At 34.4% G+C, this 27892-nt stretch overlaps 1 protein-coding gene across 4 annotated transcripts in view; it reads left to right on the forward strand.

The window, feature by feature from the left end:
• Positions 1-550: 550 nt before the first annotated feature.
• Positions 551-27892, forward strand: part of LOC149542315 (dual specificity protein kinase YAK1 homolog) — a 120188-nt gene continuing 92846 nt past the window's right edge. For 2 of the 4 annotated variants that reach the window (XM_089797292.1, XM_089797293.1), the window contains exon 1: positions 551-1224. In XM_089797292.1, the coding sequence (XP_089653418.1) occupies positions 1060-1224 (165 nt within the window). In that variant the 5' untranslated portion in view covers positions 551-1059. The remainder of the gene's footprint in view (positions 1225-27892) is intronic. The other 2 variants (XR_016355452.1, XR_016355451.1) reach the window with 1 other exon arrangement.

A 27892-nucleotide genomic window follows, 5' to 3' on the forward strand; every position in this document is an offset into this window, starting at 1 on the left:
AGCTTTAATTTAACATGTTAAATAGAAAATTTAATAATTTTCTTTCGTAACAAAATCAAGACAATTTTTATGACATGTGTTGCACATAAAACATTTTGTTGATAAAGTAGCCACCAAGACAAAACCTTATTGGATCATACGCTCGAGGTCCTTTTCACATGGAATTCTCTTTTAAAGACTTTCCAATGACCCACGATATAAAGAGCAAGTAATATTTACAAATTTCAATATATTTTCTTAAGATTTCAATTTACTTTGAAAAAAAAATAAAAAAAATATTGATCTCCATTTGTGAAGATACCGAGATTTACTACGGCGTTCCTCGGGAACTCCCGGAAAGGAAACCAGCAACGGGCCGTTATTGATGTTCCCAGCGCGCCTAAATTACTTCGAAATTAAAAATTACTTCGAAATTAAACACTCATCCTCCATCCGCAATGTCACCATGATTTTATTTAACCATGGTCAACGATTGAGTTTGCGTTTCTTACACAGTCTTCGCATGACACTGCACTATAAACCATGACATAGTGTCGTGGACTATAAAACCACCTTACCTTACCTTTACAGTCTGCAGACTTCCCGTCTGCAGAGCAGAAAGGAGAAGCCCAAACATGTTCCTTTAATTAGAACGTCTTGCAAATTAAACATACAATTGTTTCTTCACTGTGTTACAACAATAAGAAGATTTCTATGCTTTATAATTCGCCTGCAATATCTCATTTAGCAGCGGAGAATTCAATTTCCAGCAGCTAATCTAGTTCTTAAAGGCTATGGCTTCTCTCTTCATGTGACGCAGCGGAGGCTCTACGTTTCAAAATTAGAAATCTATATAGAAATAAAACAAAAATGATCTGGTAAATTGGCCTCACGCTGGCTTGAAATCGAGCTATCGTTGTGGTCACATTATTCTCGGCAGGTCCCTGGGGGCTTGCTGGCTTGGCGAGTCTTAATATTCATGGCCGAGGAAGCGTTTTTGAAAGATCTCGTCCCCGCTGCCATTTGGTATATGGCAGGGAGGACATTGTTAGGGTTTTTGTTTAAATTGTGACACGGGGCATGGAAGAGCCGGATGAGCCCTTGGATTCGATCCTCAGACCTTTGAAACCCTGTTGGAGGCAGTTCAAAATCATGCCTGATCAATTTTCTTCTTCAATGGGGGGAAGACGGCCTGGCGTTGTGTTTCCGAGCCCGGGCTCGTTGAAGAGTATCGTCCATAAGTCCGTAAGTTGTTGGTCTTTTAATCATTTTATTCCAATTTGGGCTGCTTTCTCGTCAAGAGATTTTAAACTTTTGCTTTCCATTGATTTAAATGCGGAAAAAGCTTATGGAAAAAAAATTGAAACTAGGAAGTGGAAGAATCCACTTTTCGTGTCCAATTAAAGGTATTGTCATTTGCACAATTGAAAGGATTTATGCTTGGTGTTACACTTCACGGTTCATTAATTGCAGAATTCGAAGAATCTACATTTCGTATCAAAATTTGGAGAATTGAGAGAATCTATGTATATTGTCACGTTTTATGGTCTATTGTCAACGAAATTGAGAGAATTTATGTATCACGTCCCCTTTCATGGCCCTTTATTAGCAGAATTGACAGAATCTGTATTCTTGCCACCTTTAATGGGCCGTTATTTGTAGGATCCAAAGAGTAAATGTTTCACATTAAATGGTCTATTGTTAGCTGGATTGAAAGAGTCTGTTTTATATCACAATTGATTGCTCGTTGTTTGCCGGAGTGGAGGAGTCTATGTTTGATTTACACAATTTGACTCAAAATGGCTATACAGCCGACAGAATGGCTGTATATGGGAATTTATTAATCATTTAAAATTTGTAAAACAGTGGAAGTCTAATTCAAAATTAAATAATAAATAATTCTAAAAGTTTAATCAAAGCCATTTTATCGGCTGTGTAGACGCTTCCCATTGTTAGCATGAGTGAAAAATTATTCGCTTCCTCCACATTTCATGGTCTACTGTCAAAAGGATTGAAATAACATGGCCTTTTGTCAGCAGGATTGAAATAACATATGTTTACTGTTACGCTTGATGGCCCATAGTTAGCAGCATTAGAAGGATACATGTTTCCATCACAGTTCATGACACCTATTATTTGCTGAATGGAAAGAATTTATGTTTCATGATGACCAAATTTCATGGACCATTAGTCCAATCGAAAGAGTCTGTCTCACATCACCCTCTATGACCCCTTGTTAACATAATTGAAATTATCCATTTTTGTGCGACATTACATGGCCTGTTGGTTCTAAGATGAAAAGTCTATATTTTGTGTCACAGTTCGTGGCCCATTTCTTGCATGATTAACAGTACATTTTGTGTTACACTTGATGACTCAATATTAGCAGTCTTATAAAAAATCTACGCTTTATCTCATACTTCATGGTCCATTTTCAGCATAATTGAAAGAATCCATGTTTATATTTTGTGGCACTTGCCATGGCTGCTTATTGCAGAACTGAAAGAGTCTATACTCAGTGATATTAGCAAAATTGAAGGAATCTTTGTTTTCATTATTTTGTGATAACAATGCTTCGTGGCCCATCATAAGCAGAAGTCAAAGAATCTACATTTACTGCTGCCTTTCATGGTCTATCATCTGAATTGAAGGAAGCCATGTTTTGCCAGACTGATTGTAAAATCGAAAGAATCCATGACTGTGTCACACTTGATGGCCTCTTATTGTCAGAAGTGAAAGAATCCAGTCATCACTTTTCAAGTCATGGCCCATTATTAGCAATTGAAGGAATCTGTGTTTCACGTCACCCTTCATGATCCCATCATTAGCAGAATTGAGAGAATCAATGTTTTATTTCATACTCCATGACACATCATCCGGATAATTGGCCATTTCAGATCACATTTATTCTTAAAGAATATTAGTCAAGTTGGAAATAAAGGTCATCGCCAAATTTTCTGAACCAATACTTATTATTATCATAATTCATCATCTTCCAAAGAAATATGTATTATGTTCAGGAAATTTGAAGAGTAAATTTTAATATTTTTTTAATCGTTAAAGAAATTGAGTTTTGATGAAAACATGCCACTATTTAATTTTTTTTTCTAGTCTGTAGAGACACAGATTTTTTTAAAAAAATTTGTGCAAAGATAATTGAGAATGGAACTGAAAATTAAAACAAATTTTCCTATAAATAACTTTTATGATAATTTACAGTGATAAAACTTTAAACTTCTAGGGGATGAACTATGTCATATTTGGCTGAGTCCTGTTATAATTTGGGAACCTGTTCATGTGTTGGATTCAGGTATTGAACCTTTATTTTTCAATTTGGGTGGTGGGGCTAGATTCATAATCGAACCCTATCAGCTCATCCACGTAAAGTCCAAGATTTCTCAAGGTAATGGATGGGAAACAATACATCTGCATTTGATTGGGTGGATTCATACACAGGATAATTCAAACAAAAATTAGTGGCTGGGTTATTTTTGTTTTCTATTCTAGCCCCCAGAGCTCAAATGCTAACACACTTATTAAGATGCCTGGGTTTATCACACTTATTAAGGTACCTTAGTTCAACAGCTAATAAAAATTCTTCAGGTCAAATTGTTTATCAAGATGCCTGATCTCAACTTGCATTAATATTGGTTGTATCTAGTATTGGTTTAGGAATTGTATTAGGTGCAGTAGTTGTTTCCAAAATTGTTTATTTGTCCATGCATTGTTATCATTATTGGTAAAGCACCAAAAATATTGGAAAACCTTCAAAAACAAAAAATCAGAAAAAACCTAAAACTCAATAGAAAACAGAGCTTCTCCATACGCTGGTCAAAATTGATTTGCAAAAATAGAAATCAACATTGGGAAAAACCATTGGGGGTTAGCCATTACAAAACGTTACATAAATTTGAGCTGTTGGGCTTTTTAGCACTTGATTAATATTTCTTGAAAACACATTTTGCACCTTGCTGCCCCATTGAATGTTGTTACTGTTGGCTAAAAATCTAGTAAGTCATTGATACCACGACTACCAACATTATTATTTTAGGTAACGTCTCACAAATTTTCTCTCTCCTCTCAGCGATAGGGGAGACTCCCTTCTTATCGTAGGTGGATTCAATAGAGACCTGTTGGGTGGATATTTTGCAAATGACAATTATACAAACTCTCTTGCAAAATAGGGTTACCAGTCTCAGTGTGTGAGGCAAAGTCTCTCCTACCTTAAAGGGAAGGCCCCCCCTTCTCACCATTCCTTGGATCAACTCAAGGTAAGCAAGAAGTTTAGAGGTACTTTTAAAGGGTGTTACTAATATTCTTTCATCTTGTTTTAGGGAAGAATCCACTTACTTGCGGAGCAAGTAATGGGCAAGATGAACCTCGTAACTACACTTCTATCTTAAAATTGTAAATAGTGATACTGATAAACTTACACCAACTCACAGGGTGATTGAAAGCATACTAGCTTAGATCTATGTTTATTTTTTACACTATAAGACTAATTATGAAGCTCACAAACTCCTATGCAATTCTTCAAAGATAAATCTCTACTAATGGGGCACACAGACTTCTAGAAGTAGATGATTTCTAAACTAAAATCCTATAAGCTATTTCAGTTCACAGTCATGAAAGTAACTTGATTCTAATACCTTGCATGGATATGAGACAGCAATACAAACTACAGTCACAACTTCTAGTTTGTATTACAACAATTGCTTCAGTCACAACTTCGAAACAAATTGTTTCTCATACTCACTTTGCTCCAAATACATACAAGATTAACATGAATTAAAGATAGCAAACACACATTGCAGTCACAAATTCCAATTTGATCTACCATAATTGCTTCTAGACATGCCTTCAAAACAAATTGCTCTTCATATTCACTCTTCTTTCAAATTATACAACAAATCTTAGTTATAATTGCACAAAAATGACAGAGCTCTCTTGCATATAAAAAAGCTGATTATTTACAATGAAAGACACTCCTTTAATATGCAAAGGAGTGAGAGAAAAATGGAGCAAAAGGTGGGATGAACTCGACCACCTTGACTAAGTCAAACTAGAAAAGAAGATTTATTGGATTACATGATTTATAAGGTACGTGTAATCGGGTTACATCACATGGATTACATGCACTTATCTTCTGAAACTATAAAGCTGAAAATGTTGGAGCTGTCGGGAGTTCCTGTATTTTGAGCCATTGCATTCACTTTGATAATTGTAGTGTTGCATCTTTTGATAACCTCCTGATTCTCTTTGATGAATTGTAGTTGTCATTTGAAAACTTGATGTAGTCAAGCCTTTTCTCATTCCAGAGTTGTTAATTCTCCTTTGGCAGATTTATACGTTCTAGAATTTCCAGCACTTTGAAAACATTTTCAATGATGTCCGGATATTAACTCAAAACAACTTTTCTATCAACATCTTTAATTGATCAAAATGCTTGGTACATTCCCACACGAACTCAGGTTCTAAGGCAGCCATTGAGAAAGTGGAGACCAAATGAATATTGCTTCTTTTAATCGAAAGCATATCTTCTTTATAGGATGTCTCTATTCTTTGAAGAAATTTTGACACATCTCGACTTGAAGAGTTCGCTGCTACATGAGAATTGCAAAGAGTGAAAACATCTTTGAATAGGATTGAACCCATGAGGGTTTCAAGATTCGAACAATGATGGAAGATCCATGAGCATACCATCTATGAGCATAAGTAGATGCATTGGTGACTAAGCTATATAGAATAAGATTGAAGATAAATTAGACTACTGTAGAGTCATAAAGATTAAAAGAACATCTTGGTGCTATTAGATGAAGAAGTGATCTATGAGATTGGGGAATATTATCGGTCACTGAGCTAGTATCGGTTAAAAAGGAATCTTGTCGGCTAGAGTATTTAATGATTTGTACAAAGAGTTGTTGAACACTTTACTACCTTATATAGGAAAGTTGATCTCACTGTTGTTACACTATTTTCAAAAGCTATTGTGCAAACAAGGATCTAGTGTACAATTACAATCTAGCAAGCGATTCATATCACAAGAGAAAGTTCAAAGGTATCAGTTTGATCAAGTTTGCCAAGTCTAGTTGAATAGAACTGGCGAGAAAAATCGAAGCTTATGAATAGAATTGTGGCTTCAAGTGTGAACACACCAATATAGATTGAAAAGTCACAAGAAAGCGAACCTGAAGACTAGTCACAATCACTGAAAGCTACAAAAGTAAACAAAGTTGGAGCACTATCTTGGATACCATCTTGAGTCATGCTAATTGAAGATGTTGGGTGTATATTCAGTATGAACAAATTGAGATCGGAGATGCATATATTAATTCAATCTATAAAGAACTATGTAATGAGGATGGGATACTGAAGGAAGAATCTCGACATCTGGAAACGTAAGGACTAACTCACATTGCCCATCTATCGAAGAATTTTGAAGAGGAATGGATCAAATGTGTGCTGAGCAGAATACATGGAGACTACATTTGGTTAGAAGGAGAAAATCCAACGCAATACAAAAGAGACCATTTACATAGTTATTGGTTTATTGTCTACAGGAAGAAAAATGTGCAAGGAAATTAGAATCTGAAACAAAGATTGAAGGATTGGTGAAGTATAGGCAAGATCGGAAGACGTTTACTGTGAGAAACCTTCTGAACAAGGAAGTGAAACTCACATCAATGGTCATAGGTTAAAAATTTATTAGGCAAGCCAATTAGACAACATGTTGGGAGGAGCACTACAAGTTGCATATGAGATAGCTACAAAAGGAAATAGATGTGATCTAGCAGAAAATGACAAGAAATCAGATGATGAACCTAAGGAAAATCAAGAAGCAAGGATTGAGATTTGGAGCTTTACCGCTATGCATCTTTTTCTATATACAGAACTATTTTCCGGGTATTGGTGAAGTAAATTGGCAATTAGACAAACCAATTATCTATCAGATCAATGAATACATTAAGCAATTAAGAGGAATGCACAGTGCAATTATGCGGTCTTATTTCAAAGAGTTTCAAGGAAGAATGTGTGGAAGATATCGGATATCACCTTATGTTGTGGAAAAATATAAAGTGATATATGCTTTTTGGTAAGTACACATTCATGCATCATTAGAGTCGTGGAACCAAGGACATCTTGGTTACAACAATTAGGGTATGAAGTGAAGGAAAATGAATTAATTGCAAGCATTGAATAACGACTGAGTCTACTGAAGGATGATGAAGCTAGTCAATATGGTACCTATGAGGAAGTATTTAGGAAGATAGAGTCAACACAAAAGAAATCACAGGTCAAGACAGGTGCATGGAGTAGTCAAACAAGAAGACAGAAGACTACAACAACACTCGCAACATATGCAAGAATAAAAAAGAAAATAGCTAAGAAGCAGGCTGCCCGATAAGAAAGCCAAAGAGTACATTTGCAAGAAGAACAAGATATCAAACTGCAAGAGATACTACATCTCAGCCAAGGAGAAGAAAAAGAAGCCAATCCTCAACAAGTACAAGAATAAGGAGACAAAGAAATGAATTAATTGAACAACGGACAAGAATCAGAATTTCTAGAACAACTACTAATATAGCTGAAGGAATAAAAGAATATGGAACTATCAGACATATACATGAAAACAAGTATAAGTCATGGTCAACAGAGGACGAGAAGATCATAGAAGATGCAATACTATCACATTTGTACAAGTTTAGAAGATTGCCAAATGAACTCAAATGTAATATTCCCAAAGAGTTACTTGACAAAATCATAGTAAGATGGGATGAAGTTGCTGAATGGGAGAAGCAAAGTAGAGAAAGAACACTAATAATCACTAAGCCATAAATAAGTGTTGAAGAAATCAATTCAACAATGGAAAAGTATGAACATAAATTCTGTATAAAACATAGAACAACAAAGATATTGGCAGGATTAAATCAGGAAGTAGAAGATGAAGCACTACACCTATGGAAAATAATCTTTGATGTTGATTTTACCACATGAATCTGGATCAAAGGAATCAATACAAATAGGAGAAATCTATTGAATGCATATAGACCTAAACAAGGAACAAAATGATAGTTCCGCTAGCGCTTGCACACCAATAAGGGAAGAAAATAAGCCTATTGAAATTCAGGATGATACAGATGAAATTGAAAACAAATTGAGGAACAACATGAATCAGAAGTCACAGACCAATAAGAACAAGAAACAGTTGCATATACTAGAACCGAAAAGGAAGTACATGCTACCAATATGGCGTAGGCTATGGATGCAACAATAGAAATAGTAACAATTGAGAAATATATAACAAATATTGAGAAGGGCAAGGAACAAATAATTGAAACAGAGGAAGTACAAGTTGCAAAAACATTGCAGAGTATGATTGAGGTCATATTTGAACAAGAGAAAAGAAAGAGGGAGTTAGGATTAGAAGAAGAAGAAGAATAAAAGCTTGATGAGAGACCAGAATATGCTATCTTGTAAGAAGATCCAAACACGTTGAACTGCAGAGAAGCAAATATATATCCAAAACATGTTGAACTGCAGAGAAGCAAATATATATCCAAAAGTACAAGGAAAGGTTAGAAAACGAAAAACAGATAAGGAAAAATTAAAAGAAAGTTTTGAAAATAACAATTGGTATATTTTCAAGTCTTCTAGTGACAATTACTACCAGTATAGATGAACTCTATATTGATCAGTTACAAATACTTATAGATAAAATTCAAAAGGACCAGAATATCAAAGAAGAACTCAAAGAGAAGGTTAAGGAGAGATTGAAGAAAGATGAAGATAACATGAAAATACACAAGGTGATAAAACTTGCTAGTGCATTATCGGAAAAGGTGTGGAAATAGAGGAAATACTCATAGAAGCAACAAAGATTTACAAGAAAATATGCACAAATGGAGATATAGATATCAAGACTAGAACTCAGTATATGGTCACTCCCATTTTGGACATTCAAAGATAGGTGAAGACAACTTTTGAAATGTCCGAACTGAGCAGTACTGAGGGCATCACAAAAATAATAATGAGTTAGAAGCAACATCACCACGCCAAATCAACTCAAGGAGCAATGGAGCAAAACATTGACAAACATTAGGAATAGGTACAAAGACTTTTGGTAAATATCTCACTCACTTATGTATGCATGCTACAATCTTAAGCATTATTGCCAAAAAGGGGGAGAATAGGATCAAAGTTTGGAGAATGAGATCAAAATGGAAGAAAAAGGGGAAGAATGAGATCATAGGATCATAGCAAAAGCACAAAAGAAAGAGAAGTATAATTTATCAAAGGGGGAGAAAGAATCTTAACAGGTAAATAAAAGGCATTTATTAAAGCAAGCAGATAGGGGGAGAAGTATAATGAGAAAATTTTGATACAAATATGTTTTGCCATCAATGCCAAAGGAGGAGATTGTTACTTGACAAAATCCTCTACAGATTATTATTGGAGATTTTTGATATGGTTTTCATTGTTGGCAAACCACATAGGCAAATCACAAGGAAGAGCTATAGGTGAACATATAAGTCTTATAGGAGATTTGAAGTCACTATTAGAAAGAGTAAGGAAGCAGAGTTATTAGATAACTGTGTCAGTTATCCATGCATCGAATATGAATAGAGCTAATAGGTATAGAGGCAATACTATCAAAACAAAGGAGAGCTATCGGTAAGCGACATAACAGTTTGACAAAGAAAAAGTATTATCATCACTACAAAAGATTCATTGAATCTAGATGATTGGCAGATGGAAGGAAACATGTCAAGGAATCATTTAAAATAGTTTATAGATAAAGGTGAAAAGATTTGAGTGTTGAATTTGAGGAGGAACTAGCAAATGGAAATAAAGTTTATCGGAGACGACAGAGTAGACAGTTAAGGAGGACACCCAAAGTCAAAACGGTTTATGAAAGATTCAAGAAGATGTATTATGGAACACTAATTAGGTTTAGGGAAGCATAAAGGATGAGAGAAGACACAAGAATGATCAAGAGTGAGAAGTACATGTAGTAGAGAGAGCGTGTAAATGAGTTGTTACATGTTACTGGAAAGCAGGAGCGAAGAAAGGAATTGTAGAGTAGAGGAGGAGTGAAAAGGATTTGACAAGCTTTGGGAGAAAGCGATTACTTCTTGCTGATTTATTTCTAATAGTTTAGCAACAAGATTGTAAGATTCCTTAACCGAACTTAGAAGTTCGGTTAGTCTTTAACCGAACTTTGAAGTTCTAATTAGGAACTCATTGTAAATCCCTTAACCGGGTGAACACTGTATAAGTGGGACAAAATCTCTTAATAGAATAGTCTTTAACCAGACTTTAGATACTACTAACAAGGTATTGGTCACTCCTAACAAGGTGAAGTTATTCAAAAGATGACATTTATGTAAGCTCTTAATCGGGCACTTTACTATTGTAGTGATGAGTTGTGGGTATCATCTCTCCATCGCAATTTTCTCTTTTAACCAAGGGTTTTCTATGAGACTAAATATTGTGTTATGCATTTTTGGATGATTGTTCTATTTGCAAGTTTATTACTTTACATTTCAGTTATAGGCAACAACTTACTTCATATCGATAAACTAATCGGCAATGCAATAGATATCAGTAAAGTGAGGTATAGTCTATTAGTTTTATGGTTAAAAGGATAAATAAGTGTGAAAATTGTGTGGTACTAATTAAACTCCCCCTCTCTTAGTACCTCACCTGAATCTTTCCAACAAGATCAACTCCATATACAACAATCTACTTATATATATTGCGAAACAAATACAATAACCAAAGTTTCCTGCTTTTGTTTCAAATGAGGATTTAAGTAGAATATTTAATCAAACACAAAGTCTCTTATTGGATATTCTCAAACTTAATAAAAATACCTACAATTGAAGCCCAAAGTCTTCAGTTCTAAGTAATTGCAACCACTACGAATTATAACAATTTATCCTCTTGCAACATAAAGACTTCAAAAGTTCAAATTGGCTCTGAATGCAATAGGCAACTTAGAGTCCGCTCAATTGAATTCAAATTTCCCTTAAGCAAAACTCCAAAACTCTCAATCATTATCCAATAAATGTCGTCACATAACACCTTGTATCGACACAAAGTTTGAAATCAAGTTGCCCCTTTTACTGAAAGCCATCTAAGCTCAAAGTATCAGAGGTCAAAGACAAACGGATAGAATTTTCTTGCATTGCCAAAAGATTATTTACAATGAGCTCACTAATTTATGTAGAGAAAGAAGAGGAAAACCCTTAACCCCCTTGACTTATTCTCTAACTAACTAACTAACTTTGACTTATTCAATGCTACAAGAGTTAAAGCATTTGCAACAAGATTACATGTTACAACTTTGCATGTGATACCATCTTCAATGTCCCCAAGTTAGTTCAACTAGTTTATGCATAAATATACTTGAGTTGAATTCTTTAAATTAACTTAGTCCGTGCTGGAAAGATGATAATTGTATGTGAATTAATAATAAATTATATGCGAATTGAGAAGTTCATGCTATCCTTATTATTACTCTAGTTAATAAGAATGCTGAGATGTAACAGGTTGCTTGGACACCAAACTCAACGGTTTCCCGTAAGGTTTTTTAGATCTAGGCCCTTAAGCCTTTCTTGGAAATCATACGCAAGGTACGCGGGGTCGGTGATCCTTACCCTATTTTGGCAATTACCAATTGTTTGGATTTACACATGCCTCTCCTTGAATATATCTTTACACTTCTCTTATAAACTTAATAATAACAGGTCTTGAGCATGTATGTTTATATTTGATTGCAATGATGGCTGTTTATCAATGTTTATTAAATTTATTCAGGTGACATAATCGGAAAGACATTCAACACAGACCAATTATTTATCTATAATCTGCGTCTTTCTTCCACGATGCCTCTGTTGTGTGTTTGTAAGTTTTATTGCTGTCTGCTGAGAATAATATCCCACTCATTGTTATCCTCTAGTTTACTCTTGCGATGAACTCCTAGATGTTATTGTGCTTCTTTTTTCTCATATTCCTCCGTTATATTATATATTCCCGCATTGATTGAGTTTGGACATAGCTTTTATAGCTTCAAAACCAAGAGGTGACAACTTTTGGAGTTGAAAAGTCATGTCCTTTCATTATAATTGGTTCTTTCATAAATTATATTATATTATAACTGGTTCCTATTTATTTATGCTTATATTCTAATTTCATTATTACTATTCCACATCATTTTCAAATAGGGGACATCACACTATCGCATGCAATTACATTTTGTATTTATTTTACATGCAACTTGTCAAACACAAATTACAAATATACAAGATGAAAATATTCCAAGTGCTCGACAAGACAAGACAACTAGGGTATCATCCTTTGTTGGTCTTCTTACTGCTACAGGATGCTCCGAGTTTGAAGCATTTGGCTTTGGTGAAAGCATCTTGAACCAGAATATGAATCCACATCTTTGATTGTTCTGCATCATAGTGGTGGTTAGTGGAAAATAATCTTTTCATGACAATTTCGGCATTGAAAGCATTCTATGCCCGTAACCATTGCATCTCTCATCGCTTTCCTTGTATGGTTGCATCATCGCTTTACTTTTGAATTTCCTTTATAAATGAACCGACAAACTACTGGCATGAAATTTAAGTCATGTGGCAGCGGTAGAGTAAGTACAGATAGGGAACATGGAAAGCATGAAAGTGAGTTTTATAGATGCATTAACATGGTGTGAAATGAGCTTGCTTTTCCTTGGTAACTCCAATCATAGAATGTTTTTTTTAATCCCGTTGCATATGCAAGCAAGATGAAGCACTTGCATATGCAACTTAGAGAATTTGAGATGCAAGATAGAATGAACATCTCATAAAATACAACATGGGCAAATCTGAAAATGAAATGAAATGATTTGCAACAACAAGAAGAAACATATACTTATAAGCCCTACGAAAAACAGAAGAAACTTTACCCCTCTTCCCCAAAAACAAGAGAAAAAGTCTCTTAATCTTTGAGCAAAGTCTGAAGCAAATCCAAGAGACTTTCAGAATTAGAAAAGATTGTAGTAAAGAGGATTATAATATTATATAGATTTCGAATCTTGAATCAATATTCTCGAAATGAGTGCATTTTGGAGTCAAGATTCGTTGCTAGAGAAATGTGCATATAGAAGGAATAAAATGCATCTAAATGACAACTGTTCTGAACCATTAAATCCTGAAAAATGTTTGGAGAGATTGCAATGTGCACAGACAATAAAAAATGACGTCTAAGGCATCAAAATGCAAGTTTTATGGATGTAAACAAGCTGGAATAAAATATTTTTCCATTAAAAACCCCATTTGACACCCAACGTTGAGATTGCAAGCAAGATTCTTCTCACAATGGGCCGTTTTTTGACCAAAACGTGCCCTAAGATGGGCTGCTTTGGATCAAGAGCATATACAAAAAACAACGTGCTTTCACTTGGAAAATTGTCGCCCAAGGTAGAAGAGGCAAAACATATGAATGGAGGAATCAATATCGTGTTTTTTGGTTGCAAAAACACAGACATTCATCTCCAGCTCAAATGCCCAAGGAGTGTTGATGTTTTGTAGCTTCAGTCGGATAAACATATAAGTCGATACTAATGTAGAAATATATACATATATATATATTTTTATTATATGAGATGTAATTTATATATATGTTCATTATATATGAGATATAAATTGCATATCTAAGTATTATTATATTAGAGAAATTAATATAATGATAAATGGAATATATATATATAAAACTGTAACTAAATTGTCATTATATAAATGAATAGACATGTCCCATCAACGGTTTCCATATATATATATATATATATACATATATACATCGGGTTGCTGCTCTTGAAAAACACATACCAAATAGTCAGTGTTAAGTACATTTGCAGTGATCTTGAAAAATAACAAGAAGAGAAAAAAACATGTTTTTCAAGCGCAAAAACATGTGTTTCCTCTTCTAGATGGCCACTTTGCTGCTTCCAAACAAAGTGCAGGTCATTAATGCATAAAATCAGGTTTTCAGATATGAAAAACATATGCTATTCCTTTCCAAATTGCCGTCATTGTGTTTTTGGTGCAAAATGTAACAAGAGGATGAGTAAAGACAAGCTTTTTATTATCTAAAACATGTACTTTTGGCTCCTAAATTGCCACTTTACTCTATTATGCACAACAACGTGCTTTTGAGAAGCAAAAGCATGTGCTATTGGGCTCAAAATTGCCACTTTTGGTGTTTTGATTGAAAGCACAAATCAAAAGACATAATAATGACTTTTTTGAAGTAAAAACATATGCTTTTTGTGTTAAAATCACCACCCTTGGGCCATTATGCATAATGGCATGCTTTTGAGAAACAAAAGTAGCATTTTGGTCCGAAAAACCACCTTTGCATTTATGTATTTAAAACGGGCTTTTAGAATGCAAATGCGTGTCTTTGGGTTAAAATTTCCCTCCATAAAACTTTTAAGTTAAAAAGGTTTATAATAACGGGTTTCTTATATGCAAACACGTCTTAAAACCCCACTTGCACATGTTAAGTTTATGCTTTTGCATATATTTTTTAACTAGACATATGTATTTGCATTTGAAAAACTTGCCTTTATGCATTTGGGAGTTTTAATTTAATGATAGTGGAGTTTTAAAAGTGATTTGCATTATAATGACATGCCATGTTAAATAAAAACCCCACTTTATTTTATTAAAAAGTGTCTCATGATAATATATTTATATGTAATTATGGTTGACATAAAATAATTTGCAAATGGACTGGAAAAACCCACCTTTGCATTTAACACATTAAAAAGTATATTCAAAACTTCTCAAAATGATGTGAAATTTGAAAATGGCGTTCAAAACCCACTTTACATGTAAGTATGCTTATTTTTTTGGTAGCTTCAGTCGGATATAATAAACCATTGAACATATTATATATTTATTGAATTAATATCATGTGAGATAAAATAAATAAATATATATATTGAGAGAAATTAATATAATAATGATTCATGGAAATTAGTTATATATAATATATTCATATAACAATGAAATTATTACTGTCATTATATTAATTACATAATAACGAATATACATATCCCATGAAGGAACATGTTATATCTTGGCTCATTCTTAATATAAACACAAGAGATTGCTACCTTTGGAAAACACAAACTTTTTAGGTAGTGCTATTACATTTGCAGCGTTCCTAAAATTAACATGGTATTAGAGCCAGGCTTCAAATGTAAGAAAGTGATCAAAGACATGATAGAGAGATTGCCTACCTGTGGTAATACAAATTGTGTGACAATCAAAAAGACATTACTATTAGTAGGAGACAGCCATAGTGAACTATAACAAGACACAGGCGACAATAGTTAGCCACTGGAAGATACAAATGCACTAGAGGATAGAGGGAAGGTAGATATGGAAACCAAAGAAAATGTGAAAGAATAGAATGGCAGAGAAATGGTCACATTTCATCACAGCGTATATCTACTGAAGAAAGATAGCAGAAAAATAATCATGGGAAAATAGATACTACGGAGAACACAATTCAACTCAGGAGTTGTATTGGAAACAAAAGAACCTTCACCTATCATCTGTATGCCACGTGAGAATGGTGGGACCCACCACTGATGCTAGTGCAGTATCAAACGAAGGAATAAAGAGAAATAAAGCATGTTGAGGGGGTGAATGTGATTGGCATGAACCATAATGGCGGAATGCAACATACAACATAATCTTAAATCAAAAGGTAAATGAACACCTTATTCAGCATACTTGATGTTCAATTGCTGTCATCGTGGCAAGACCAACGTAAATCAAGGAGGGGTAACGAAGCACGATCCCACCAAAGGGAGGTTATTGGGCAAATTGTGCAATGCCACCTCTGCAATTTACATATACTCCATGATGTGATCTTGGACATTCAAAGGTATGAACAAGATAATGCTAATTAGTATATAAATAGTTAAATAAATCAACCATTTGGATATTACAATGGTGTTCTATGGTGTTCTACATAGCAAAGCCAACAATTGAACTGCTACAGTCAAATAGGGGATATTTACCTCTTTCACTTAATTCAGATCTTGATCTACTCAGTAAGACAAAAGTCATATCGTTTGAACACAAGAAGATTGAAAAGAAAATGGTGCAGATATAAAAGAAGAATATATTATATATATTTAAAAGAAAACTTTATGTGAGGTACAAAGAATCTGAGAGCAGTAGAAGTAAAGAGATTATAAGTAAAATTGGAAACTCTTTACTCGTGGATATGCAAAACGAATTACTCATACTACAAAGAGAATTTATAAAATGATGAGGACAATCAAGGATGTTGATGTAGAAAAGTATTTGTGATCCTTAAAAATTACATTTATATACTCATTGTAGTTTTTCTCTTATTTGTATTTCTATAGGTGCTATAAGAGCTATTTGCCTTGATCTTTTTCTTTCTCTCTGGGAATTTTCTTGCTAGAAAAGAAGGATTGATATCAGATTCTAAGGGAGTCTGACACTTCATTAGAGGCAACATTCGAAGAGGAGCTCAGAAGATTGATATTCAGAGGGAGTTCGGAAATCCATGTGTGTGACTGCATGATTGTAATAGGCCTCCCCACTGTATACATCACGAGGAAGGGACAACTTCTAAATGATTATCACTTGTATCTGTAGAAGTTATTGAAAGGTGACAATCTTACAATAACTTAATCTTCTATTATGATGGATATCTTATGATGTCTAAGCAGATCATGATAGATTATATCTTGCATGGTGGATTAAGTTCCTTAAACAAACCGTGAATGTTCCTATGGTAAGAATCATTGATGATATGTGTGCACATACTTTATGAACATCTTTTGGGTACTTGGTGAATGTCATACAACTTGATGTTTAGGAGGCCATTACTCAAGAGTACTTGGTGAATATCATGCAACTTGATGTTCAAGAGGTTATTACCCAGAGTACTTGATGAATATCTTGCAACTCAATGTTTAGGAGGCCATCACTCAGATATTTGGTGAATATCATGCGACTTGATATGTTGAGGCGATTGCTCAGAGTACTTGGTGAGCATCATGTGACTTGATATTCTAAGGCCACGACACTTGATATCATGAGATGATATCTTATGGTAATTATCTTTTGATCAAAGATTTCTTAAACATGCCATCCTTGATACTAGATTGAGGTAATATCAAATTTGTGTTTATCCTCCCTAGCTAAGAGAGAGTGTTATTGTTTTTGATAGCTTCAATTGGATAAACCTAGGACTCTAAACTATTGAAGATTTTATACATTTATTTAATTAATATCATGTAAGATACAATAAATAAATAAATATCTATATATATATATTGAGAAAGAAATTAATATAATAATGATTCATGGAATATATATATATATATATATATATATATATATATTCATATTGGTATAACTAGAAAATTATAATTGTCATTATATTAATTACATGATAATGAATAGACATGCCCCTTTAGTCCCATGAAGGGACATGTCTCTTCTTGGCTCATTCTCAATATAAATACAAGAGATTGCTGCCTTTGGAAACAACATACTTTTTAGGCAGTGCTATTACGTTTGCAACGATCCTAAAATTAACAAAATGATATTTTTATTTCGTGCAATAATCAATTAAAAAACCCAAAACCCACTTTTAAAGAAATTTTAATAAGATGTGTAGTCATGTCAAAAAACCTTGCCTATTGCATGCTTAAAACCTTAATAGCTTGAGTCAAACGACTCTGTTTGAGGCCTAAGATAGTTCGAAGTAGTAGTATTCCATGGGCTATGCTCCCAGGGCAAAAAGAAGATAAAAAACTAAACACAAAAGCGACAACAAGAAAAAATTGAAGAAAAGACTTGAAAGTTGCCCAAAATCAAGTGCTTGTAGTCAGAGAGGAAAAACTCGTCTTGACAAGCATTAAGAAGATTAACTTGAAAACCCTTAAAAATAATGCACAAATAATGCTAAATAAAGAACAACTCAAGGATGGTGAATTGCCTTCGTGACACCTTATCAATGCATCAAAAACATAGAGGATCCATGAGAAAATTGCGTAGAGTTGCCCCAATACTGTGATTTCAAGATTGAGGACAACAATTACATCTTAATTCAAAGCTATAATGGTCTTATCAATGTGCTTTTGCAATGTTCACAAACAAAAAAATATCTAGGTGTTAAGAATATAACCTAGATAAACCTACAGGTATGATGGTACAAACCATACCTTCTCTTAATATATATATCCCTAATGATTGGCATTTAATATAAATATATATTGCTCCTAGAGGTGTCGGCGATTTCTAGATGATGCCTTGTTTGGTGCTTGATTAAATTAGTTAATCATAACTAAACTATATCTACTAGATTGCCGACTCAGGAATAATAAATTTTTTGTTAGTGCCAAGGATTATGTCCCTTGAGGGACACACCCTCTAGAAAGGGTATATATTTGAGTTGTGAATGCAGTTTAGAAGACACACAAACACACAACAGTCTGCTCTTCTAAGTATTCTACTTCCTGCGATTTTATCTGAGATTCTCCCTCACATTGAAAAGTGCAATATTCGGTATTGATCTACATTATAATAAACAATAACTTCATCCATATTCAGAATACCAGAACAAGGGATCTAACTCAGCAGGTAAGACTGGTTTTGAAGTCTGATTAAAAGACAAGGATTTAGCAGAAAACTTACATGGTATCAGAGCCAAGTTGTCTATCCTAAGGCTTTGCAAAATTCAGTCATTAGACTTTATATATACTTAGTAATCTTCTCCTATCTTCAATGGCATATACAATCAGACCCGAGGATAGGTTTGATGGGAAAGAACACTTAGAAGCCTGGAAATTCAGAATCTTAATGATTCTTGAAGAGAACAATGTAAAACAATTCGTTGATGGAGCATCCAAACAACCCCCAGTTGAACCTCACAAATCCATATGGAGCAATGGAAATAGAAAAGCTATTCAAATCATCTTGGATGGCGTTAAAAATGATATCGTACGTATGCTTACGAAACATCAAACTGCCTTTGATATGATGAATGCATTACGAAATGCATATGAAGTAAACAATGCAACTAGGGTTCTTGCATTAAAAAGGCAACTGAATCACATTCAGATAAAGAAAAGAGAATCGTTAAACTCTTATTTCCTAAGAGTTGCCGGCATTAGAGATGAACTATCAAGCATAGGAACCATCATTAATGACACAAAATTAATGCTTATACCTATAGATGGATTGCCAGATTCATGAGAAACATTCGCACAAGGAATAAGTGCCAGAGATCAGCTTCCAGACTTCAACAGACTCAAGAATGATTGTCTTCAAGAGGAATCCAGAAAACTAAAGAAAGGAGGGAAACTAAAAGTAGAAGATGAAGAGCTTCACATTCTTAATGCAAACTCCTATAAAGGCAAGAAGAAGCATTTTAAAAAGAAAAAGGGAAATCAAAAGAATGGAAAGCCCAAGAAAGGTCTATCTAAAATAAAATGTTTCAAATGTGAAAAATTTGGACACTATAGATCTAATTGTCTCGAAAATTCCAAACAACAAGCAAATTGTACAAATGTCATTAGAGAAGAAGATACTTATGATCCTGAGAACCGTGTTTTGTATTCCTCCCTATCAAATGAAATTTCAAACAAAGCATGGGTAATTGATAGTGGATCTTCTAGACATATAATGGGATACAAAGAAACTCTAGATTCTTTATCAGAGAAAGTTAACGGTGAAGTTATTATTGGTGATAACTCTACACACTTCATTGAAGGAATTGGAAATTGTACTTTGAAACTAAAATTAGGAAATACTCTTCTTCTTAAAGGTGTACTCTTTGTACCAAGGATTAAAAGAAACCTAATTTCAATTACAACACTTGAAGATGATGGACACAATGTTGCATTCGTGGATGGCAAAGTATTAACTTGGGCTAAGAATTCTTCCATCAAGAAAGCAAAGTTAATTCGTCAAAGAAAGGGATATTTGTATGAATTGAATACATAATCTTGTCGATCCATTCAAGCCCTAGTTCACGAAGCTGAAGATTCAAACAAAATATGGCACAAAAGATTAGGGCATCTAAATTTTAAGACTTTATCAACTATGAAAAAATTGGTTACTGGATTACCCAAATTAAATAAAGATCACCCTAGTATTTGCAAGGGGTGTGCTCTGGGTAAAAGCACCAGAAGTCCCTTTCATGATAGTACTAGGAAAACAAATAATGTACTAGAATTAATTAATTCAGATTTATGTGGACCTATGTCCGTTCCTTCTCTTGGAGGATTCTGGTATTATATCTTGTTCATAGATGAATTCTCTAGGAAAACATGGATTTATTTCTTAAAATGCAAGGAATCAGAAGAAAATCCTACAAAGATTTAAAGAATTCAAAGCATTAACTGAAAATTTTTCAGGACATAAAATTAAAACCCTTAGAACAGATAACGGAGGAGAATATACCCCAAACTTGTAAAGAATCAGGGATCAAGAGGGAGTACACTGTTCCTTATAACCCAAAACAAAATGGGGTAGCAGAAAGAAAGAATAGGACAATTATAGAAGCTGCTAGGGTATGATTTTTGACCAAAATCTAGAATACTATCTTTGGGCAAAAGCCTCTTGTACTATTGTACTATCTTTGGGCAAAAGCCTCTTGTACTATTGTATATATTCAAATCAGAAGCCCTCACTCTTATCTTAAAGATAAAACCCCTAAAGAAGTATTTACTAAAGTAAAACCCAATATAAGTCATCTTAGAATTTTTGGATGTCTAGTATATATTCATGTTCCAAAAGAAAAGAGAACCAAGTTAGAACCCTCTGGGAGGAAAGGTATCTTTGTAGGGTATAGTGAAACTTCTAAAGCATATAGAATTTTCATGCTTGGACAAAAACTATTGAACTTAGCAGAGATGTAATCTTTGAAGAAGATCTTGCATTCAAAAGAGCCATAAGTTCTGATGAACCTTCGCCTTTATCAAGTTCTGAAAGAAATAGTGAATCTAGATCCCAGAGGGAGAACTTAGAAGAGATCGAAGATGAAATTCAAAATATGAACCTTGAAGAAAACTCAAAGAAAAGACCACATTGGGCCATAAAAATAGTTGAAGCAACTCAAGATTTTGTTGCACCATCAGGAACAGTCAGAGAAAGTAAAAGACCTAAAAGATTCTTTGGTTATATAGCAAATATGAGCGATTTATCCAAAATAGAGCCGACCAATCCTTCTGATGCTATTAAACATTCAGCTTGGAAAGAAGCTATGATAGAAGAATATCAATCAATTATGAAGATGATGTTTGGGAAATTGTTCAAGACCTAAAGGAAAATTTGTTATTTCTTCCAAGTGGATATTTAAAATAAAGCATGCTGCTGACGGTAGTATTGAGAAATATAAAGCTAGATTTTTAGCCAGAGGATTTTCTCAGAAAGAAGGGATTGATTATGAAGAAACCTCTGCTCCTGTTGCCAGATATACCTCCGTACGAGTAGTCTTAGCAACTGCCGCATCAAAGGGATGGAAGGTACATCAGATGGATATAAAAACAACATTTCTAAATGGAAAGATTTCAGAAGAAGTCTATCTGGAGCAATCGGAAGGATTTGAAACCCATGATCCTAACGCATTTGTTTGCAAGCTCAAGAAAGCTCTCTATGAGCTTAAACAAGCTCCTAGGGCCTGGTATGAAAGGATTGATAAATATCTCACCGGCTTAGGATTCTCCAAGAATGAAGCCGATCCAAACTTATATTATAAAAGAGATAAAGATGATATGGTAATTCTGATATTGTATGTTGATGATTTATTAATCACAGGTGATGATCATCTTATAGATCAGTGCAAGAAAGAGCTAACTAGAGAATTCAAGATGAATGACTTGGGGCTTCTCCATTACTTCCTAGGATTAGAAGTATGACAAAATTCTCATAGTATCATACTTAATCAAGGAAAGTACACATCAGATATCTTGAAGAGATTTGGAATGTGGAATTACAAGTCTATGTCTTCTCTAATGGAGACTAATTTACATAAACTTAAAGAAGCAGCTACAAAATCACCTCCCATACATTCTACTCTCTACAGAGAGATGATTGGATCCCTTATGTACTTAGTAAATACGAGACTTGATATTTGGTATGTTGTTAATGCCTTAAGTCAGTTTATGTGTGAATCGAAGGAGATTCACCTAGTTGTTGTTAAACACATTATGAGATACTTACAAGGCACTCTTAATTATGGACTCAAATATGAGAAAGTTGCTTTAGATTTGCATGGATTCACTGATTTAGATTGGGGTGGAAGTGTTAAAGACAGGAAAAGCACTTCAAAATGTTAATTCAGTTTAGGATCAGCTATGGTATCATGGATATGCAAAAAGTAGTCTTCAGTAGCTCAAAGCTCCACAGAAGCCAAATACATTGCAACAGTGATGGCCTCCCGAGAAGCAGTATGGCTGAGGAAGTTACTTGTGGGATTATTTGGGCAAGCTATGAATCTTATGATTATTCATTTTGATAATCAGAGTTCCATTAAGCTTAGTGAATCCAGTTTTCCATGACAGGTCCAAGCATATTGAAATCCCTTACCATTATGTAAGAGATATGGTAGATAGGAATTCTGTAAAATTGGAATCCATTTGCACTGCAGATCAGACAACAGACATACTCACCAAACCTCTATCTAGAGTAAAGATAGAAAATTTCAGGAGGAGACTTGGTATGGTTGAGTTGTAATCCATTTTGTACTCTTTTTGATTATTAATAAAATAATTTTATTTTTGTCAGGCTATTGACTGTTATGGGCTCCACCATGTGTAATCATTATTTAAAAAGGTGATGATCTCTGAAATAATGAATACTTATGTAAAAGGCATTATGAGAGATGACGATCTCTTAGATAATGTACTAAACAATAGATTTTACTGTAAGATCCAGATGAGTTTTAGATCATATTGTGATGTTGACATTGCTATGTTCATGGGTCACAAATTGGATAAAGGAAGAATCTTAGTATTCTCCAGGTTTATCTTGTATTCTGGTAGATCTTAAACTCAGGATCTCGTTGTGATATAGAAATACCAATTTCTATGAGTCACAACATGTGTCTTATCACTAGTAGCAGTGATTTGTCAGATCACAGGTTTAGTAATATGACTTTGTATCATGTGTTCTATGATACCACATACTAAGAAGAGACAAACAAATATAGAGTATTAATTTTTGCTTAAACATCTGTATTGGTGTTGGTAGATATGATATCTCTCTGTAGGATTATCAGGTTAAGAGGAAGTGTTAAAAATATAACCCAGATAAACCTACAGGTCTGATGGTACAGATTTTACCTTCTCTTAATATATATATATATATATATATATATATATATATATATATATATCACTAATGATTGGCATTTAATATAAATATATATTGCTCCTAGAGGTGCTGGCAATTTCTAGATGATGCCTTGTTTGGTGCTTGATTAAATTAGTTAGTCATAACTAAACTATATCTGCTAGATCGCCGACTTAGGAATAATAACAATTTTGTTAGTGCCAAGGGTTATGTCCCTTCAGGGACATACCCTCTAGAAAGGGTATATATTTGGGTTGTGAATGCAGTTTAGAAGACACACAAACACACAGCAGTCTGCTCTTTTAAGTATTCTACTTCCTGCAATTTTATTTGAGATTCTCCCTCACATTGAAAAGTGCAATATTCAGTATTGATCTACACACAGCAGTCTGCTCTTCTAAGTATTCTACTTCCTGCGATTTTATCTGAGATTCTCCCTCACATTGAAAAGTGCAATATTCAGTATTGATCTACATTATAATAAGCAATAACTTCATCCATATTCAGAATACCAGAACAAGGGATCTAACTCAGCATATAAGACTGGCTTTGAAGTCTGATTAAAAGACAAGGATTTAGCAGAAAACTTACACTAGGGAGCTTTAATGTGCTTTATTTTCTATTTTTTCCATAAAACAAATGTAATATACCATATTTAAGACTGACTAACATCTTTGAAGGAATATAAATTATTAGAAAATTGGATGTATACCATTGTTTACAAGAACCTTCAAACCTGCTGGCCTATTACAATGAACAATTAATGTTTTAAGTTCCTTGTTTTGTTAACTGTTAACGGTTATCTCCATTAATCATTTTGAACTCTTGAAGTAGGTTGTATTGCCTTTTTAAAGGTCTTGTTTGCATTAATAATGAAGCATCAAATCATCAATTGAACATCGCTGTGCTTGTTTATATGGTATCCTAGCATAAAAAATGCCTGGGTGTGGTGGTGAGAATGGTAGGCTGTTGTGTGAAGGGTGGACGATTGCCATTTGGTTGGAGAACCAGAGGTTTCTATCTGTTCTTAGAAGAAAATTCCATAAACCATTGGCTCTTCCTATTGTATGTCTTAAGGAATTGTTTTGAATGAGTTTGTGTGCCGTACAATGAAGAGAAGACATCGATAAGAGCGATCTAGTACATGTATATTATTGTGACCACCTTCCTACATGTGAGAAGATGCAAAACACACGTTTGGCTAGACGTCGAGCTGTATTTGTGACATGATGAGAGTGATCCTAGAGGAGCATATCCCAGGGACAATTTTTTTCAGTTGGCTTAAAGTTTATGCTGTCCATTATTATCAGTGTCGATTTTCCAATATATTCCTAAAGTAGCATGCTTGGATTGATGTTGTATCCATGTGATGCATTGATCTGATTGGCAAAAGTACATTGATGAATTTTGAGGTGGATGATTTCTACAATACAGTTTGACAGAAACTCAAATGCCTTATCAGATTTCTTGAGACTAGAGTCATGTTTTTAGAGGTACGAGTCAATTTGTTTCTTTATAGGGTGCTTTCAAAATTACTTTGATCAAGCTTTGGTCTTTTTTTCCTTTTGATCTGTTGAAGCTTTGGTCTTTTGAGTAATAAGGATAATGGATAAAATATCTGCTATTGCCAAATTTTAAGGGTATGAATTTCACACATGGCAAATCAAAATGCAGTTGCTTTTGATTGAGAAAGATTTGTGGGACAAAGTGAGTGGAATTAATAGAAAACCACAAGATGTAGATGAAGCAACAAAGTGGATGGCCAAAGGTCATAGGGCCATGACATTAGTTGGTCTTGGTTTATTAGATGCATATTTGCACCACATTGATTCATCAAAGACATCAAAAGAAATATGGGATGGGCTTAAATTTTTGTTTGGTTCACAAGCTTCTAGTGCCAAAATGTCCATAAAGCATAAACTGCTCGGGTTGAAGATGAAAGAGGGAGACAGTATTGTACAACATATTAGCACATTAAATAACGGCCTTGGCTGCATCAAATAATGAAACAGAGGATCATCAATTGAACATTATTGCACTCTTTCAAAACCAAAACTTCATCCCATACATATATAAAGAGAACACATCATCAGAATATGTAGACACCATTCTACTATGAATAGGTAGCAAGAGCTTTGTGGTCAGTAGACTTTGGTGAATACTAAAGGCTTTCAAACTATCCGGATCAAACCATTCTCTAAGGCAAGCCCTATTAATTGGCTTCACAGGCACAAAACATACAAATCAGGCTATAATAACCATAAAGAATTACAAGAAGGAATGAATGTTATTCTCATTGAATATTAAGGCCCTCGGATATCCAGGAATTCCTTGATCCATCTCCCCACTTTAATAATCAGGAACAATTAAAACGGAAAAAAGAATATTCCACAAAGTTCTGGGGACAGGGACATGTTTCCAGTATAGGTATAGTTTAGGGCCAATTTTTGGGGGATGGCGGGGGACAAGTTTTAATAAATTAAGGGAATTTTGTTATATATAGAGAGAGCTTTCAAATATGCATATCATAACATTGATAAAGCATTCATCATAGATATTTTAGAAGCTTAATATATAGCATCAGACTTGAAATGAAATTTTATATGTGAATGGATAAGCAAATTAACAAAATTCAAATGCAAAAATGCCCAAAGGCTCCTTATTTCAACCATGAAATAACACAAAATATTAATATATAAATACTATAACTGAATTTTTAATAATAAAAATAGAAGTCTGTAGTAATATATAAATCCATAATCAATAGATGGTAGGTCTGAGAGTCTAAATCAAGTAGATTTGATGCCCTAACCTCTCCTTTCAATTGTTGCTCACTCCACGACCAGCCACTCCTTTTGTTGCTCTTCTCCTTTGCGAGTGTGAAAATAAATGTTGAAGGATTAAGGCCCTTGATCCATCTTTTCAATGGCTCTGCGAAACCACCCATGAACAAAACCAACAACCTCCTTTGTGAACTATTTGTAACTAGAGCTGAAAGCCTCTAAAATGCTGATATAAATGTATCAAGTGAACCTCACTGCTTAAGCCGATCTAACTCCATGACGTGAAATTCATGATCCTTTTTATCAAAACGCTCAATGAAGCTCTCAGTAAATTCAACATATGAGGTGATCTCATCATGCCCCAACGTGACAATGCCGTGATGTTACCACTGGTGTGCCAAGCCATTTAGATGTAATGCAACAAACTCATTGGCTTCCACCTCTGACATCAGGTTCTGTTAGATGTAAGTGTCTACTTTCTGCACCCAAGCTTTGGCTATAATTTTTCTAGATCCATCACAGTAAGGTAATATGAGCTTGCTCACCTTATTCTGCAAATCATTATGTTGTGCCCTGCTACTAGCGTGGGGCAAATGCTTCAGCCTAACATCCATGTACTCCTTGAAAGAGATAGCTGCCTGAAATTCTTTTCCTCCATTTCCCCAATCTTGATGAAACTGAGCCTGTAACTTTGTAATCTGTGGTTCATTCTCTGGTTGCACTGGGCTCTAGGTGCAAAGGTAGGTATAAATTGCCTCGTATTAACTGTCCTCGCTGGTCTAACTGCATGGCCAAAATTATCAGCATTCACATAAATACCCACTTGTCTAGCCATCATTTGCATCAGAAGGCCCATTTATTTATTCTGTTCCTGAATTCTTTGTTTTGCTTGTCGCTGGCCCAGTTGCAAGTCCTCTAACATATTAAACAATTTTTGCTCACCTGGATGCTTTCTTTCGCCCTTATTACCTGTGACCTGTTCACCATTGCTTAAGTGTACTTTTGGATTTCGGTTCTTCTTGCCTCATGTTCAGTAACGCCTTGCTTCTCCATGTCACTGTCCATTCATCTTGTACTGTACCCACCAGGATGGCAGGATACACTCCTCTGATGACACTGTAATAGGCTGCCATAATTATCAATTTTTTTTTCTTTCCAAGCTTCTGTTACTTAAGTTTTTTCAAATGTGTAAATGCTTGAGAAGAGTAATCCACATTAAAAAATCACCAATAGATAGAACACTACCGTAAAGACAATGCATATATGCACTTTTTTTTTAATTTGCTAATAATCTAGAGTTTTATGACAGCAAATAATCTGAATTTTATAACAAGAAAACATTATACCAGATCTATGATAGCAAATGATTCCTTTCTACAATGACAATGTCACATTAAAACTCTACATACCAAGTCACAATGCATACATGGTATTGCGCACCAGCAACAATGTTGTTCTTCAAACCCTAGCCACAACCCTTAAAGATAACTGCTTCAGTGTATAACTCTTTTTCAGACCTGGTATAACATCAGATAAGCTTTTACAACACTTAAAATAAACTAACCAATTACTGCAGTTCACTCCTGGGAATAATCTGACTTGTATGCCATATATGCTACCCTCCAAATGATGTAAATCGCTCTCGCAAAACTCAGTTACAACAAATAAAACAATGACACAACTCTAAACCTTCCAATTGAACTCTCCTGGCAGCAAAGTATTGGC

The sequence above is a fragment of the Cupressus sempervirens genome, chromosome 8, assembly GCF_028749045.1.
Source record: "Cupressus sempervirens isolate cs-2001-9-10 chromosome 8, ASM2874904v1, whole genome shotgun sequence".
Taxonomy (NCBI): Eukaryota; Viridiplantae; Streptophyta; class Pinopsida; order Cupressales; family Cupressaceae; genus Cupressus; species Cupressus sempervirens.